At 42.7% G+C, this 15950-nt stretch overlaps 1 protein-coding gene across 1 annotated transcript in view; it reads right to left on the reverse strand.

The window, feature by feature from the left end:
* Positions 1-3024: 3024 nt before the first annotated feature.
* GALNT9 (polypeptide N-acetylgalactosaminyltransferase 9) overlaps positions 3025-15950 on the reverse strand; it is a 217294-nt gene continuing 204368 nt past the window's right edge. Inside the window, exons 9-10 of the mRNA XM_069089039.1 lie at positions 5751-5918; positions 3025-4372 (exon numbers count right to left, since the gene is read on the reverse strand). Coding sequence (XP_068945140.1) covers positions 4226-4372; positions 5751-5918 — 315 coding nt within the window. The 3' untranslated portion in view covers positions 3025-4225. The remainder of the gene's footprint in view (positions 4373-5750; positions 5919-15950) is intronic.

The following is a 15950-nucleotide window of genomic DNA, read 5'->3' on the forward strand; positions in this document are numbered from 1 at the left end:
CTTATCTTTTTGGAGACTCAGTTTCTTTAACTGTAAAATGAGAGGGTTGTACTAGATAACCTCTAAGGTCCTGTGTAGCTCTAAAGTCTAAGCCCTAAAGCCTTTTATCCTTCATAAAGGAGAGTTACTCTTTTCTTATTTCATATCTTTGGGCCTCAGTTTACCAATCTATAAAATCAGAAGGTTGAATGGTGGTTTCCATTTATTGATTCGAGAATCTTTTGAGATTTCATGCCAATGATCTCAGATGCTCATGCTAAAAACTTTTAAATAAATAATTGTAGAATGTGATGAATAACATATTAAAAGACCATGAGGACTTACAACTTTTTGGGGGGGTTGTTGTTGAAAGGGGTTCACAGAATAAAAATATGTTGGAAACCACTAGACCGGTGGTCTCTAATGTCCCATCCAGTTCCAAATAACAGCTCATGCAGATATCATGATCTTAGCTTTGTTAAGCCCTTCATGTACCTCATGTCATTTGATCCTTACAATCACCCTAGGGAGTAGGTGTTATTATCCCCATTTTACTGATGAGAAAGCTGAGGCTTAGGTGATCATTAGACTCAGTATCACACAGCAAGTAAGTATCCAAGATTGGTTTTGAACCTAGGTTTTCCTGAACTCAGGACCGATTCACTATTTATTATACCAAGTTACTTCCCATGATATTTCTCGTAGAATAAATGTTTCTATGGTCCTCTGTGGGCCTTGGTTTCCCCATTGGCAAAATGGGAGGTGGGGGGTTAGACGAGATGATAATAATATTCTGACTGGACTTGTGATTTCACCAGCATAGGGATTTCATTTTACCAATGCATGTCTGCACCGGCTCTGAATTTTAGGAGTAGAGCTTCCTGGGGACATTGAGAGGTAAAGTGATTTACCGAGGGTTACACAACCTGTATGGGACAGAGGCAGGGCTCAAACCCAGGTCTTCCTGATTCCAGGACAGCTTTCTATCTAATATACCAGGCTGCCTCGAATATTTATTCCCTCCATTAAAGTTTGCATAAGGGGCCTATGTGTATTTATCTCATTTCTTCTCCACAGCAATCTTATAATGAAGTTTGATCATGTCACCCCTTCCCTGCTACTTCCCTCCCCTATTCAATAAACTCCAGAAGCTTCCTATCACCTTTAGGATCAAATAAAAAACCCTATGTTTGACAATCAAAGCCCTTCATAACCTGCCCCCCTCTTCCCCTTTCTAGTCTTCTTAACATCCTTCCCCATATACTCTTTGATTGGGTGACACCAACCGTTCCTCATTCAACATGCTCCATCTCCTGACTGAGCTTTTTTCTTGACTGTCCTCCCCCCCCGTAAACCCCCCACATCTGGAATACTTTCCTTCCTCACTTCTGCCTCCTAAAGTTCCTAGTTTCCTTCAAATCTCAGCTAAAGCCCCACTTCCTAGAAGGCTCTGCAGAATCACCTCAATACTAGTGCTTTCCCTCTGAGATAACCTCCATTTTATGCTCTCTGTATAGTTTGTATATAGCTGTTTGTTTGCATGTTGTCTTCCCCATTAGACTGAACTCCTTGTGGGCCCAGACTGTTTTTGCCTTTCTTTGTATGCCTGGTGCTTGGCACTGCGCCTGACACACTAAATACTTAATGAATAGTGGTTGTCTTAACTTGAGATTAGGTTCTACAAATATTGTTATTCCCATTTTACAGATGAGGAAATGGACTTAACAAGGGCAGATGACTTGTACATGGTCACATAGTTAGGATTTCTTCCCTCAGATATTCTATGAGTCATTGAGCTAACCCAACCAACAAAATGTCCTGGTCCTCTACCCCTCCAGACAAACCACTTCCTAGAGAATCCCCAAGGTGGTTCTCTCCCTCCCATGTTTTATATGAAGAGTGCAGATAACTGCTTTATCCTTGGGAGAGATGATTACTTCCTGACCCTTGTTGACTGAGAATGGAAGGTCATCACAGAATTCCTTGGTAAAATTTCCTGTAATTATTGGCCACTCTGTTTACCACATGTTCATCAATTCTCTTTGCCTTTAAAAATGTGAAACTAGAAACCCCAGATGAAGCAAAGGCTGGAGTGACCTCTTGAAATGCCTTGCCTTTATCCTCCCAGATCAACTCTTTTTGTTCCCTTTTGTCTTTTAAAAAATGTTTGGACTTTTGATGTTTCTAGGGATGTCCATGTAGGATGGGATTCTGTAAAGTCTTCTTCAGCCTGTTCCACCACTGTTGCCTTCTTTCTTCCCCATCCCCATTTTCTTTTCATCCTTGCATCCCTATTCTCCTATTTCCTCTCCCTTTCCTCTTCCTTATTACTCAACCCCCCCATCTAACAACAGACTATCAGTGTTCTCCCATCCCTTCAGTCCTTGAACTTGCTCACTCCTCACCCTTCTTTTTATACACACATATGTTTACATACACACACATATATACACACACACATATCTATATCTATATCTGGCCTTTTCCTACCTTTTCAGTCTTAAGCTTTACTCCTCTTTCCATACTAGCAATGATGGTCTACTTTACACAAGATACCTCCTCTCCACTTTTTCACCTATTGTCCTGCATGTCTGGAATGGTCTCCCTTTTCAGCTTTGTTTCTGGCTTCCTTTAAGGTTCAGCTCAAATCCCATTTTCTACAGGAAGCCTTCCCAATCTTGTCAGCGTTTAATGCCTTCCTTTTCATATTACTGCTTCTCTACTTTGTACGTAGCTTGTATTTATCTGATTTCATATTGCTTTCCCATTAGAATGTAAGCTCCTCGAGGGCAGGGACTATTTTTTGCCTTTCTTTGTGTCCTCAGTGCTTTGCTTGCTTGATACCTGATGGACAGTGGAGGCCTAATAAATGCTTGTAGACTTGTTGACATGCCCACATTTATCTGTGTGAGTTTAGTGTCTGTTCAGTTGAGTGCTTGCACACCTTATTCTTATCTGCCTCAAACTATTATCTCTCCAAAGGCAGAATCTTTTTCCACCCTCTCCTTCCCACAAAGCGCCACATGCAGACTGGCACTAAATAAAGGCTTTCCCCCCATAATGATGGTCAAATACTGTCTTTTAATTTGATGCAAAAAAAAAATCAGCTTTGAGTAACCAGTGCCCATTGTCTGTTCTGGAAATTTGAACACTGTGCAAACTTCTGGAAGAAATCTTTCCATGTCTGCCACACCCAAAGTGTTCTTCCTTCTGATCAGGGCTGCTGCCTGCAGTGCCCATGTCTGGGAAGGCAACACTGTCACTGGTGGGTGAGGAGGGGGCAGAACAATTTCTCAAAATATGAGCCCCTTGTATGTAGTCACTGGCCAATGGCTTCTTGGTCTCAGACTCAATAAGGGCAAGAGCAGTGGGTGACAAAGCCATCTCCTCCCTGCTTCCTCTGGTCAGAGAGTGTGTGTATATATGTGTATGTGTGTGTGTATGTGTGTGGGGGGAGGGCACTGGGCACAGACCAATTGCTTCATTCATCTCCTAGAAGCAGAGCCTGTTCCTTTGTGCCTTGTGGCTCAAGAAATCCAGAGAGCAAGAGGAAATTGGCCAAGTCAGCCAGTAATTGGCTGGATTCTTGGCTCCATCGCTGGGGTCCCAGAGGGGCAGAGGGAGGCCCACAGATGCCACAGCCTTGGGGGATCTATACCCTGGGATGTGAGCTCTGGATCCCAAACAGACTCCCAGGAAGCTACCCTTGAGATGGATCAGGGTGTAAATTTTACAGTGGATTTATTTACATGTTGGGGCATTAACACAAGAAGTCCATACATGCTGAAGATGTGGCTGTTTCCCAGAGAGGGGAGCTGTCCTAGGTGGCTCAAATAGGAAATAGAGTAGAAAAGGCACATGATTCTTTATCAGAGGAGTTGTGCACCAATCCAGTAATTTAAAGCTGAGGAATCATCTGTCCAAAGAGGGTTCTCTTGATATGGTTCCCTTTGGACTCCACACAGGGGCAAGAGGTTTTCCATTGCTCTGTAGGAGCAGAGCAGTGGGCTGCCAGAAAGCCCAATGACTGGTCCCATCCTGGACCAGAGATAGTGAATGAGACAGCCTCTTCCTTCTTGGTGTCCATGGAAGGAGAGCTGTGGGGCCAGTGGGGACCCCAGGCTTGGTGATCTAATGCTTAGTAAACCACTCTTGTCTCCTTCCCATAGTTTTTCTCACCACCAGGTCTGGGAAGAAGAGGAGTGAGGAGGGTATCCTCTCATAAGGAGGGTGATAGAGGTCCTCATCAGTGTCGCCCATGTTTGATCCAGTTTCTAATCATCCATTTTTGTCCCGAACACCTCTGCACCACCAATCGGAGACCAAAGTTAGCTTCCTTAGACATTTCCACTTCTAGACATCGTCCTGTGTCTCTGCTCACAATGGGGCCATTCTGGGGTGGAGAGAGGAGAGAGAAAGGAAATGAGGTTAATAACAGGACCTCAGGTGATTCCCTTTCTAGAGGAGGTATATACACATGGGGATGGTGGTCATAGCTTCTTGGAAACAAAGGCAAGGATGGCAAGGTGATTTATGCCATTGTCTCCCCCTCCCACCTATACTATACCCACAGTCACATAATTAGGATTCCTTCCACCTCAGATATTCTATGAGTCATTGAGCTAACCGAACCAATAAAATGTCCTGGTCCACTTTCCCTCCAGACAAACCACTTCCTTGAGAATCCCCAAGGGGGTTCACTTCTTCCTGTGTTTGATATAAACAGTGCAGATTCCTCATTTGGAGATTATGGAGATTTGGAGATTATGAAGAGGCCTCTGGGGGAAATGGAATCTCCAACCTCAGCTCCCTGTCCCTCTCCACAAGCACAGCTATCACACATATGCAACCACAACCTCTCAGGCCAGCTATCTTTGGTTCAAAAGACTTACTTCTCAGAAGAGATGCAGGCATAGATGTAAGACAAGACTGAATTCGGGGCTATGAGGGGACATAGACTCTAGCTAGGTTCAACTCAGCTCCCTTCAGGTCCCCAGTCATATTGGCTGAAGGAACTGGGCATATCTGACTTGGAAGCCTGGAAAATGGAAGACTCAGAGTGTAGGGACTGGACTTGTTCCATTTGGCCCAGAGGTCCAAACAATCAGCAAAAGGTAGAAATCCAGGAGCAAAGGGTGGAAATAGCAGAGAATTGAAGTCAAGAACAATGTCCTCACAGACAGCTGTCCACAGGTCGAATGGACTTTCTGAAGATGAAGTGGGTCTTCTCTCCTTAAACGTCTTCATGAAGAGTCTAGGTGACCACTCATCAGGTATATTATAGGGGGGATTCCTTTCGTGCATGGGTTGGACTAGATGGTCCAATGAGGTCCCTTCCAATTCTCAGATTGTGTGGCTCTATGATACTCTGAGTCTAGATCATCTCCTGCCTAGTTCTTGCTAACTTTGGGTCCTGGGAATCCTCCGGGAAGTCACTTGACCATTACCATGCCTCAGTTTCTCTATATATGTAGAGTCATCCTGGATGCTATCTTATGTTTAGCATGGAGCTGCTTCTTCTCTGACCTTGACTCATGTCTTCCCTGGCCCCCATAATAGCTCCCTAGCTTTGATAGGAATAGTCCCATATCCTTATCTGGGAAGATCTATCTTGGCTGAATTCCTCTTTGAATGCTAGAGATTGAGGATACTTGTTTGAAGACCTGAGGGTTTTCATCAAGGACAATCATAAGGGGGCATGATGCAGTGGAAACAGTGCTGGATTGGAGAAGCTCTTAATGCTGCCCCTCCCCCAACACCTCAACTCTTACCTGGGTGAAGTCCCAGAGTCTCTGGGCAGGGCGGGACACATCCTCACATTTCTTCAGTGTGGGTGTCCGGCCTTTCCCGTCATCAATGAGACACTTGGAGTCTGGCAGGAAGGCAGTGGAACCAAGGGGCCCCAGCTGGAGCAGACCCTCAGCACTGTAGCGTACCAGCTTGGGGGGAGGGGCAGAATCAGACAAAGAGAGAGAGAGAGAGAGAGAGAGAGAGAGAGAGAGAGAGAGTGAGAGAGAGAGAGTGTAAATCCAAGAGAGATAATTAAAATCCACCCATTGTGAAGAGTCTAACCCAAGGGGGCAGGACCATTTCCCTCTTCTTTCTAAAACTCTGGTCCTCAGTCAGCGGATGCCAAATATTTATTGCTTACCTTAGAATTAGAGCATCTCAGAGGCAAAAGGGACCTCAGAGACCATCTAGTCCCATCTGTCTATGAATAAGACCTATGATTTCATTGGCATGGGGAAGTCTCAGGTGAAGAAAGTCCTTCTATCAATGCAGGTTGGCATCTTCTCTGTAATTGACTCATCAGCATCATCATGATCATCATCTTTATCAGCAGCAGCAGCAGCACTCACATTGATATATGTGCCAGACACTGTACTAAGCACTTTACAATTATTAACTCAATTGGTTCTTACAACAATCTTGGGTGATAGGAACTATTATACCCATTTGACAGATGAGGAAACTGAAACAAATAGAGATTAAATGACTTGCCCAAAGTCACATAACTAGTAAGTGTTTGAGGCTAGATTTGAACCCAGGTTTTCCTAGCTTCCTAGCTTCAGTTATCTATTCATTATGACACTCTTTAAAAAAACAAAAATAAGGGGTGGCTAGGTGGCTCAATGAATAGAACACGGGCCTTGGGGTCAGGAGGACCTGAGTTCAAATTTGGCCTCTGACACTTAACACTTACTAGTGACCTTGGGCAAGTCACTTAACCCCAATTGCCCAGACTTCCCCCTCCAAAAACAGCAAAAAACCCTAAAACAGAAAAAACAAAGTTACCTGATAGCTAACCTTTATACAACTTTTACATATATAATTTTACCTGATCTTCAACAGCCTTGTAAGGTAAGTGATATTGTTATTCCCATTTTCCAGATGAAGTTGTTGAGGCTGAGGGTGGTTAAGTGACTTTGTCATACAAATTAAATCAAAGGTCATTAAGTATTGAATCAGAGGAATGATAGGCAGAGTGGTAGGGTGGAAAGAGCAATGGGTTGGGAGTCAGGCCAAATCATGGTTTTCCTACTTTACAACCCAAATGACCTTGAGCAAATCACTTCCCTGGCCTCAGTTTCCTCATATGTAAAATAAGGGGGATTGAACTAAATGATCTCTGAGGTCCCTTCCAGTTCCAAATCTTATGACACTGCAATCCTCTTAGGTGTCCTTGAGATTGAGTTTCCTGACAGTTTGCAGTTTTTGGCCAATTAGTGAATTCTATCTGTCTTTTATATTTTTGTGCTTTTCATTCAGCACCCTGTAGGGTGCAATGAAAAGATTTCTGGTTTTGGTATCAGAAGATTCTAGCCCACAATCTGCCTCTTCTGTTTAGCGCCTAAGTAATCTTTGACAAGTCACTTAACCTCCACAGGCCTCAGTTTCCCCATTTATAAAACAGGGAAAATAAACTTGCTGGCTTCTCAGAGTTTGAGGTATGGATGGAGTAAGAGACTAGTTAGTTGATCAGTCAGTCAATAAACTGGGTGTTCATAGGAGAAAAGGCACATATTTTCTTGGCTTTCTTTGAATATCCCAGTGCCTTTCATTAGGAAAACATGGAGCCCCATCAATATGTGAGTCAGGTCAGCCCTCTGGGGGACAAGATGTTATCTGGCATCACATCTTGGTCTTAATAACTCTGCTGGAGGTTATGAAAAGCCACGGCAATATTCACTTTTATAAGAGCAGGTTATTGCAAAATCAATCAGTGTGACATATACACCCAGGTATCTAAATAATGATAATAACATTATTATTATTAATAAACACAGGTAGTTTATGAGGTGAGGAACAGGAGATTAAATTCAACACCCTCCCCTCTGGCCCAGACACAGACATGACTGATTTAGCCTCCAATAAAACTCTGTGTGTGTGTGTGTGTGTGTGTGTGTGTGTGTGTTTTAAGCAGGTTCAAACTCCCCCAGTATCTTGGTAAGTGCTATCGGCTTTAATTAAAGACTTCCAAATGACATTCATTAATTTTACTGTGTGCTTAAAAATTAACCATGCTTTTCCTAGCTCAGAGCTTTAGTATTGGCTGGATGGCCTAGGACTCTGCATCTTTAGCCTGGATTCCATTAGGATGAACTAGCTCCCAGACATAGGGCAGCTAGGTGGTGCCATAGTGGATACAGCACCAGGCCAGGAGTCAGGAAGATTCGTCTTCCTGAGTTCAAATCTGGCCTCAGACACTTACTAGCAGTATGACTATGGACAAGTCACTTAACCCTGTTTACCTCAGTTTCCTTATCAGTAAAATGAGAAGGAAATGGCAAACCACTCCAATATCTTTGCCAAGAAAACCCAAATGGGATCATGGAGAATCAGACAGGACTGAAATGACTGAATAATGACAACAAAACTCCCAAATGGATTTTCTGAGACCTTGGCTGTCATATTGGGGACGGGGTTGTGGGTGAGGGTGACTGTGGCTTAAACAAGGGAAGCCTCAGCAAGACTTAGAGTCAGAGGACCTAGGTTGGAATCCCAACACTGCCCCTGTGATTCCTTATCTGTGAAATAAGGGAAAAGGAAGGAAACAAGTTTTATTCATCTCTATGATCAGTGAGAAAAGAACTCTTTGAGAGAAAAGTCAGGATCACTGATATAGAGCTTGAAGTGACCCTAGGGATCATTTAGGCCAGTCTCCTTGTCTTACCGGTGGGGAAAATGACTTTCCCAAGGTCACAGAAGCAGTGACAGAGTCACTGAACCCAAATTTTGTGACTCCTGAGGAATAACTCTTCCCACTGTCCTGCAACAGATCTGGGGGCAGCGAACCTGGATTCAAGTGCCATCTTTGCTCCTTGATCCTTGCTTGACTTTGGCCAAGACTTCACTTCTCTGTAAACTTTTGATAGTGTTTCTGTAAGCCAGTCAACAAGCATTCATAAGTACTTACTTACAAATGCCAGGCATTATTATAAGGCTGGGGATACAAAGAAAGGTGAAAAATTCCAAAACAAGCAAAATAGTCCCTTCTTTTAAGGAGTGCATAGTCCAATGGGTTAAGCAAACGATATGCAAACAATTATGGAATGGGTGGATGGGAATACTTTGTTCCAACAGCCATGAAGATGGCTGACACAGGTGCTGTGGAGCATTTAGAACTTGGTCAGACATCAAAGATGCCAAGGTCATCCACTGCATCCAAGGCCATCAGCAGTCATCTCGATTTTTGTCTTGCCACTGGACTTTGATGACTCAGGAAGAGAGAGTGTCACAATTTCACCCAACTCTGCCTCACTCAAATCCAATTCACAAGCAAGTCAAGACACTTCCCATGATGTCATCAGTCCTTTTCAAAAATGAAGGACAAACTACCACAACAAATAAGAGATATACAGGATACACTGGAGGGATGACACTAACATTGAGGAGAACTTGGAAAGCCTTCTTGTAAAAGCTGAGACTTTAGTTGAGACTTCAAGGAAGCCAAACAACTTAAGAGACAGAGATGAGGAGGGAGAGATTGTCCAATGAATAGTGAGTGAAAATGTTCAGTCAGGGGATGGATTGTCTTGTGGAAGGAACAACAAAGAAGGCACTGCCACTGGATCACAGAGGACATGGCAGAGTATAAGTTTCAAGAAGACTGGAAAGGTAGATCAGGTTGTGGCAGGCCTTGAAGGATTTTATATTTGATCCTGGAGGTGAGAGGAGCCACCTTAGTTTAGTCATGTTAGTGGGGTGACATGATCAGATGTACACTTTGGGAAAGTCACTTTGAGAGCTGAATGAAGGATGGACCGGAGTACGAAGAGACTTGAGGTAAGGACACCAAGCAGGAGATTAGTGCATTAGTTCAAGCATAAGGTAAAAAGGAGATAAACCAGGGCAATGGCAATGTCAGAGTAGAGAAGGGTGTGTGTATACAAGAGATGTTATGAAGGTACACAGCATTTGACCTGTGATGATGTCTGTCTGTCTGTTTACCTACCTACCTATCTATCTATCTATCTATCTACCTATCTATCTATCTATCTATCTATCTATCTATCTATCTATCTATCTATCTATTATCGAACTTATCTATCTAAAGAGACAGAGACAGAGAAGAAGAAGAGGAAGAAGGAGGAGAAGAAGGAGGAGGAGGATAAAGAGGAGGAAGAAAAGAAGGAGGCTTTGAGGCTGGGTGATTGGGAGGACGCTGGTGCCTTCAACAATTATAGGACAATTAGAAGGAGGGGAGGGCTTGGAGAGAAAGATACTAAGTTAGGTTTTGATATGTTGAATTTAAGATGTTCATAGGACATTCAGTTCAAGGTGTCCAATAGACCACTGGAAACAGGAGACTGGAGGTGAGGAGGGAGGGTTCGATAGGAAGATCTGGGAATCACCTACAAAGAGATGATAATGCTACTAATAGCTGACATTTATATAGCACTGCCATGTGCCAAGAGCTGTGAGAAGCACTTTAAAATGATTTTCTCACTTGATCCTCACAATAACCCTGAGAGGTAGGTGCCAATATTAGCTCCACTTTACAGAGAAGTAAACTGAAGCAAATAGAGGCAAAATGATCTGCCCAGGGTCACTTAGCTAGTAAATGTCTGAGGCTGGATTTGAATTCAGGTCTTCCTGATTCTACTCCCACCACCCCAGTGCTTTATCCACTGCACCTGGATAAAGGATAGAATCCATGGGAGCTGAGGTCATCAATGGAAATAGTGAAGAAGGAAAAAAGAACAGAAGGACAGAGCTCTCATAGGCAGCAGCAGTGACCTGGATGAAGACATAACAAAGAGGAAGGAGAAGGAATGGCCAAACAAGTAGGAGAAAACCAGGAGAGAGCCGTGTCATGAGAACTTGAAGAGAAGAGTATCCAGGAGAAGAGGGTGATCAGGGTCAGAGGCTGCAGAGAGGTCAGGAAGAATGAGGATGGAGAAAAGGCCATTGAGTTGGTGATTAAGAATTCTGTAAGCTCATGGCTACAGGATGGGATGCCTGAACCCCTGTACCCATGACTTGTGGAGGACTCCCCATAGGGACCATCTTCAGGGGCCACAGCTTTATACTGAGGTGCTTCCTGTTTGCTAAAGCCACATGGATAGGGTCTGAGACAGATTTACCAAATTCCACTCCAACTGTGGAAAACATTATTGAGCTCTAATGACTCGGAGTTACAGCTAGTCTGGCTTCCATCTGTTCTGGCCTTTAGGGAGAGAGGAAGCGAGCTAAGTGCAGAGAGTGACTTGCTGGGCTAGTGGAGAAATGTAATTTTCACCCAGAAAATCAGCAGCGATTGTGTCTTATTGCTGTTACAAAACAGATTATACATAGCTTCGGAAATGCTCAATTATTTTTACCGAATGTGGCTTGCCTGCTGCCTAGGACGGCATTAGGAAGGGAGGTAGGCACTGCTAGCGACGCTTAGTATTTCTGTTCATATTTGTTCTGATCCACAATTCAACTTAATTCGATCCAACCCAATAGACATTTATTAAATACATACTATGTGCCGGCACTGTGCTAGTCACTGGAGATGTTGTTGTTCAGTTATCTTCAGTTGTGTCAACTCTCTATGACCTTATTTGGGGTTTTCTTGGCAAAGATACTCGAGTGGTTTGACATTTCCTTCTCCAGCTCATTTTACAGATGAGGAACTGAGGCAAACAGGCTTAAGTGATTTGCCTAGGGTCACACACCTAGGAAATGTCTGACGTTATATTTGATGTTTTCTTGCAAAGACACTTGAATAGTTTGCCATTTACTTCTCCAGCTCATTTTACAGATGAGGAAACTGAGGCAAACAGGATTAAGTTTATCTATCCAGGGTCACACAGATAGTCTGAGGTCAGATTTGAACTCAGGAAGATTAGTCCTTTAGGAGTTTACATTCTACTTGGAGAAACATTATGGAAACACATAAGAAAGTATAAAACATATACTAAGGAAATACTAAGTAATCCTTTCCTCCTAAGATTGGAGCAGGAAAGGGACAGGGCAGACAATCGAGGAAGCTTAATTTGAATAGAGTTCTGGGCTTGGCATTAGGAAGACTAGAGTTCAAAACCTGTTGCAGACATTTCCTAATTATGACTCCGGGCGAGTTACTTAACCTCTGTCTGCTTCAGTTTCTTTATCAATACAATGAGGACGATAATAGTATCTCCCTTTCAGGGTTGTGAGGATTGGGTGAGATATTATTTATAAGTTTCTTTGCAAGCCTTCGAGTGCTATGTAAATACCAGCTATTATTGTTATGTGATGATGATGAAAGGCTTCATATTGGAAGTGGTCTTCCATGGAGCACGGGATTCTGAGGAGAGAGAGACTTCGTTCTTGGCATGGAAGGGAGCCTGTATAAAGGCACATTGGTGGGAGAGGGAACGTACCATAGAGAGAAAAGCAGAGGGACCAGTTGGCCTGGAATATCAGCTGTATGTGTCCACAGAGGATGCCCACTGCATAAGACTGATGATAGGGTGATAATGACGAACCTTCTAGGCATACGCTATATAACAAAATTGAGCCTGTGATTTAATAGGTAAAGAGGGTCCCTAAGAGGAAAATCCCTCTACCAAAGTAGGTTGGCACCTGCCATACCAAGTCTAGCCTTAGAGACTTCCTGAGGCACACACACCCCATAGACACTCTATGGCAAAGGCAAGGCTTGAACCTGAGTTTTCCTGACTCTAAGGTTAACTTACTCTCTGTTTATACTGTGCTACCTCCCATTTAGGACATTTTATTTCACTTAATACTTCCACATTCATTAGCTGATTTATTATTATTAAAAATAATGGGCCTACTATGTGGTGCCAGAGTGCTTTGAGTCAGGAAGATTCATCTTCCTGAGTTAAAATCTGACCTCAGACACTTACTAGCTGGGCAATTCACTTAAACCTGTTTGCTTCAGTTTCCTCACCTGTAAAATGAGTTGGAGAAGAAAATGGTAAACCATTTCAGTACCTTTGCAAAAAAAATCGCAGATGAGGTCATGAGGAGTCAGACATGACTGAAATGACTGAACAACACCAACAAATAACGATAGCAACTGGTACATAGTGCTTTCAGGCTCACTAAGCCCCTTGCCTCCTAATAAATGTGTGAGTTCCTCTGTGGGACAATTATTGAGAGGTATCGTGTGTGGTGGAAAAGAAAGCCTGGATTTGAATCCCAGCTCTGCTCCTCATTGCCTATGTGACCTTAGAAAGATCTCTCCCCCCTCTCTGGGCTTCATTTTATTCATGTAAAGAGAGAAAGTTGGATTCAGTGATCTCTAAGGTCTCTCCCAGCTCGAAATACAATCATCCTTATTTTACAGATGAGGGAACTGAGGTTGGTGGTGTTGAAGTGATTTGTCCAAGCCAAAAAAGTCAGTGGGCAGAGGCAGGGCTCAAATCCAGATCCTTTGACTCTCAGTGGGATGGTCATTCTGCTTGGCCCATCCTTTGTGATGTGATTAGAAATGTGAGCTCCCTGATGGCAAGGACTGTTTTGTTTTTGGTTTTTGCCTCCCCAGTCTCTAACAGTACCTGGAACATAGTAGGCATTTAATAAATGTTTGCTGATTAATTGTTGATTGATATTGTTGTCCCCATTTAGCAGATGGGAAAACAAAGGACCAGAGAAATCACACAGGAAGTTGGTAGTGGAGCAAGGACTAGAATTCAGGTCTCAAGACTTTTGATCCAGCTTTCCCCACCATATGGTGTTCCCTTTGATAAGATATGTGTAGATTCACATGTATATCTGCCATTTCCTTCTGAGAATATTGGTTGAAATACATACAACTTGAGTCTAGGTGAGAAAAAGGCAATACCACGTGTTGGGGGTGTTTGCTTAATTCTAGCACATTACATTCATTGGGTCCTAGAGCTGTGGTGCAAGGATGGTGACCATCTGATGGAGAGATGTTACTAGGGCCACCAGGGCTTTATCCTAAAGGGCAGATATTGAGTGGGGCATGCTTTCTTCTTGAGAAGGTTCCCATCCTCACTCCCTTGTGTGGCCCCAAGCCAACAACTCTCTCCCAGGGTTCTATCATCCTCATGTCCCCTCTTCTGGGGAGCCTACCCTCAAATATGAGTAAGAAGTTCGGTAACTTTCTATCCACAGCCTGATGTTTCCAAATAGTTACACAATTTCATTTCTACAAATCCAGAGGAATTTCAATCAAGACCACAATTGAGAACTCAGTCTATATTTTTAAAATGAAGGACCTGCCACCTCTTCAGCACCATAGCAAAGATGAGACAATGGGGACCATAGCTCTAAATTGCTGTTAGTTTCAAATCAAAGTGGCAGATGGGTCCTTGGTCACTTCAAGAGTAAGGTAGTGATGCTTCAGGATCCATTTCTATTTTCTAATGAGTGGCTAATATCACACAGCAGAGGAAACCGAGACCCAGAGGCAGCTGTTGTCTCCCACCCATGGCTGAGCCTGAGTGCCAGGGTAACTACACAAGGTGATGATTTCTGAAAAGTGGATTATAAAGTGTTTGAGCGACGAGGCTAAAAAGCAAAGTAATTTCCCAGCCTACGGCCCAGTTTGGTGCTTGGTACATCATAGGTACCTGGTTGAATGGATAATGATAATTATGGGAAGTGATTTATACACAGCCTTTTAATGTTGGCAAAGCAATTACAAATATTTGATAGATTACATATAATTACATGCATCATTTGATCCTCACAATACCCATGGAAGGTAGGTGGTGTTATTTCTTCCATTTTACAGATAAAGAAACTGACAACAGTTAAATGACTTACTCAGAGTTATACAGCTAAGAAGTGTGGAGGCCAGATTTTTAATTCAGCTCTCCAGGTCCAGTGCTCTGGCCACTACAGTTTACCCATATAAGAAGTATATCAGGGAAGTTGGAAGCCCTGAATGGGATGGGTTAAATCCTATTGCCTACAATAGGCACTTAGTGCAACAAATATTTCTCAAGGCCCTTCAATGTCACAGCTAATGCGATGTAATGCCCTGAAAATAAAGTTACTGGGACTCTGCAGTACCCACTTTCTCATTGTTCATGGAAGCAATAACTGTCTAGGCCTTGGTTGAGTCTAATTTATTAGAGCTAAAAACAGTGTCACTAATGTCCAGAAGAACAATTTGCAAATTAATTTTGTTTCTTTTTCCAAGGCAAACTGCACAAATAAACCAGCTCAGGCTTGATTCTAGTCATTAGTAAATAATGACAATAACAACAGCACAATAAGATAGCATTTTAAGACAAAAATCATTTCCTTAGTAAATGCATTTCACAAATGTTATGTTATATGTTTCTTTTTTACTTGGGAGTTGCTCTTAACCAACATGTCTGTGTGCTGACAACTCTGCACACATGAGCATAAATGTTTAAGGCCCTACTGGTTCTTTGGCACCCTTTTATCTCTTAGCTTGCACACGAAGATTCCAAAACTCGAATGATGCATGTTTTGTTTTTTTTGCAAAAACAATATGCGCCCCTGATGTGACAGGGCATCCTTGTTTCAACAACAACTTGGCTTTTATGATTTTAAAGCAATTTTATCAAATGATCTTGATTAGACACTTATGAGGATATGACTGAATTGTATAAGTCCTTTGTCAGGCTTCCTCCCATTTTCAGAATCACCAGCCTAGAGAGAATTGAGATTCATCTTGTGGATTTCTCCTTGGAGAGAGGTTTAATGAACTGAGCTCTGAAAGACTCTTGGTCTCCAAGACCATACAGGGAAACCAATCCTAATATTTACCAATGAAATTTATGTACAGTGTAGAGGCTTAATCTATACCTAGCCATGAGCACTTGAATAGTCTTCAATGACAAATAAAAGGGAGGGACAAGTGACAAAGTTACTCTCTAAAATGATTAAATTCTTCAAATCCTTTAACTCCTCTACTAGATAGATATCACAGAGATCAAAAGCAAAGAAAGGCTCTGGTCTGTCTGTTAGTCTATCTACCTGTCTTCTATCTATCTATCTATCTATCTATCTATCTATCTATCTATCTATCT

This window comes from Petaurus breviceps, unplaced genomic scaffold, assembly GCF_028583685.1.
Source record: "Petaurus breviceps papuanus isolate PSGF00001 unplaced genomic scaffold, PetGlider_PUasm1.0 103, whole genome shotgun sequence".
In the NCBI taxonomy this organism is placed as follows: domain Eukaryota; kingdom Metazoa; phylum Chordata; class Mammalia; order Diprotodontia; family Petauridae; genus Petaurus; species Petaurus breviceps.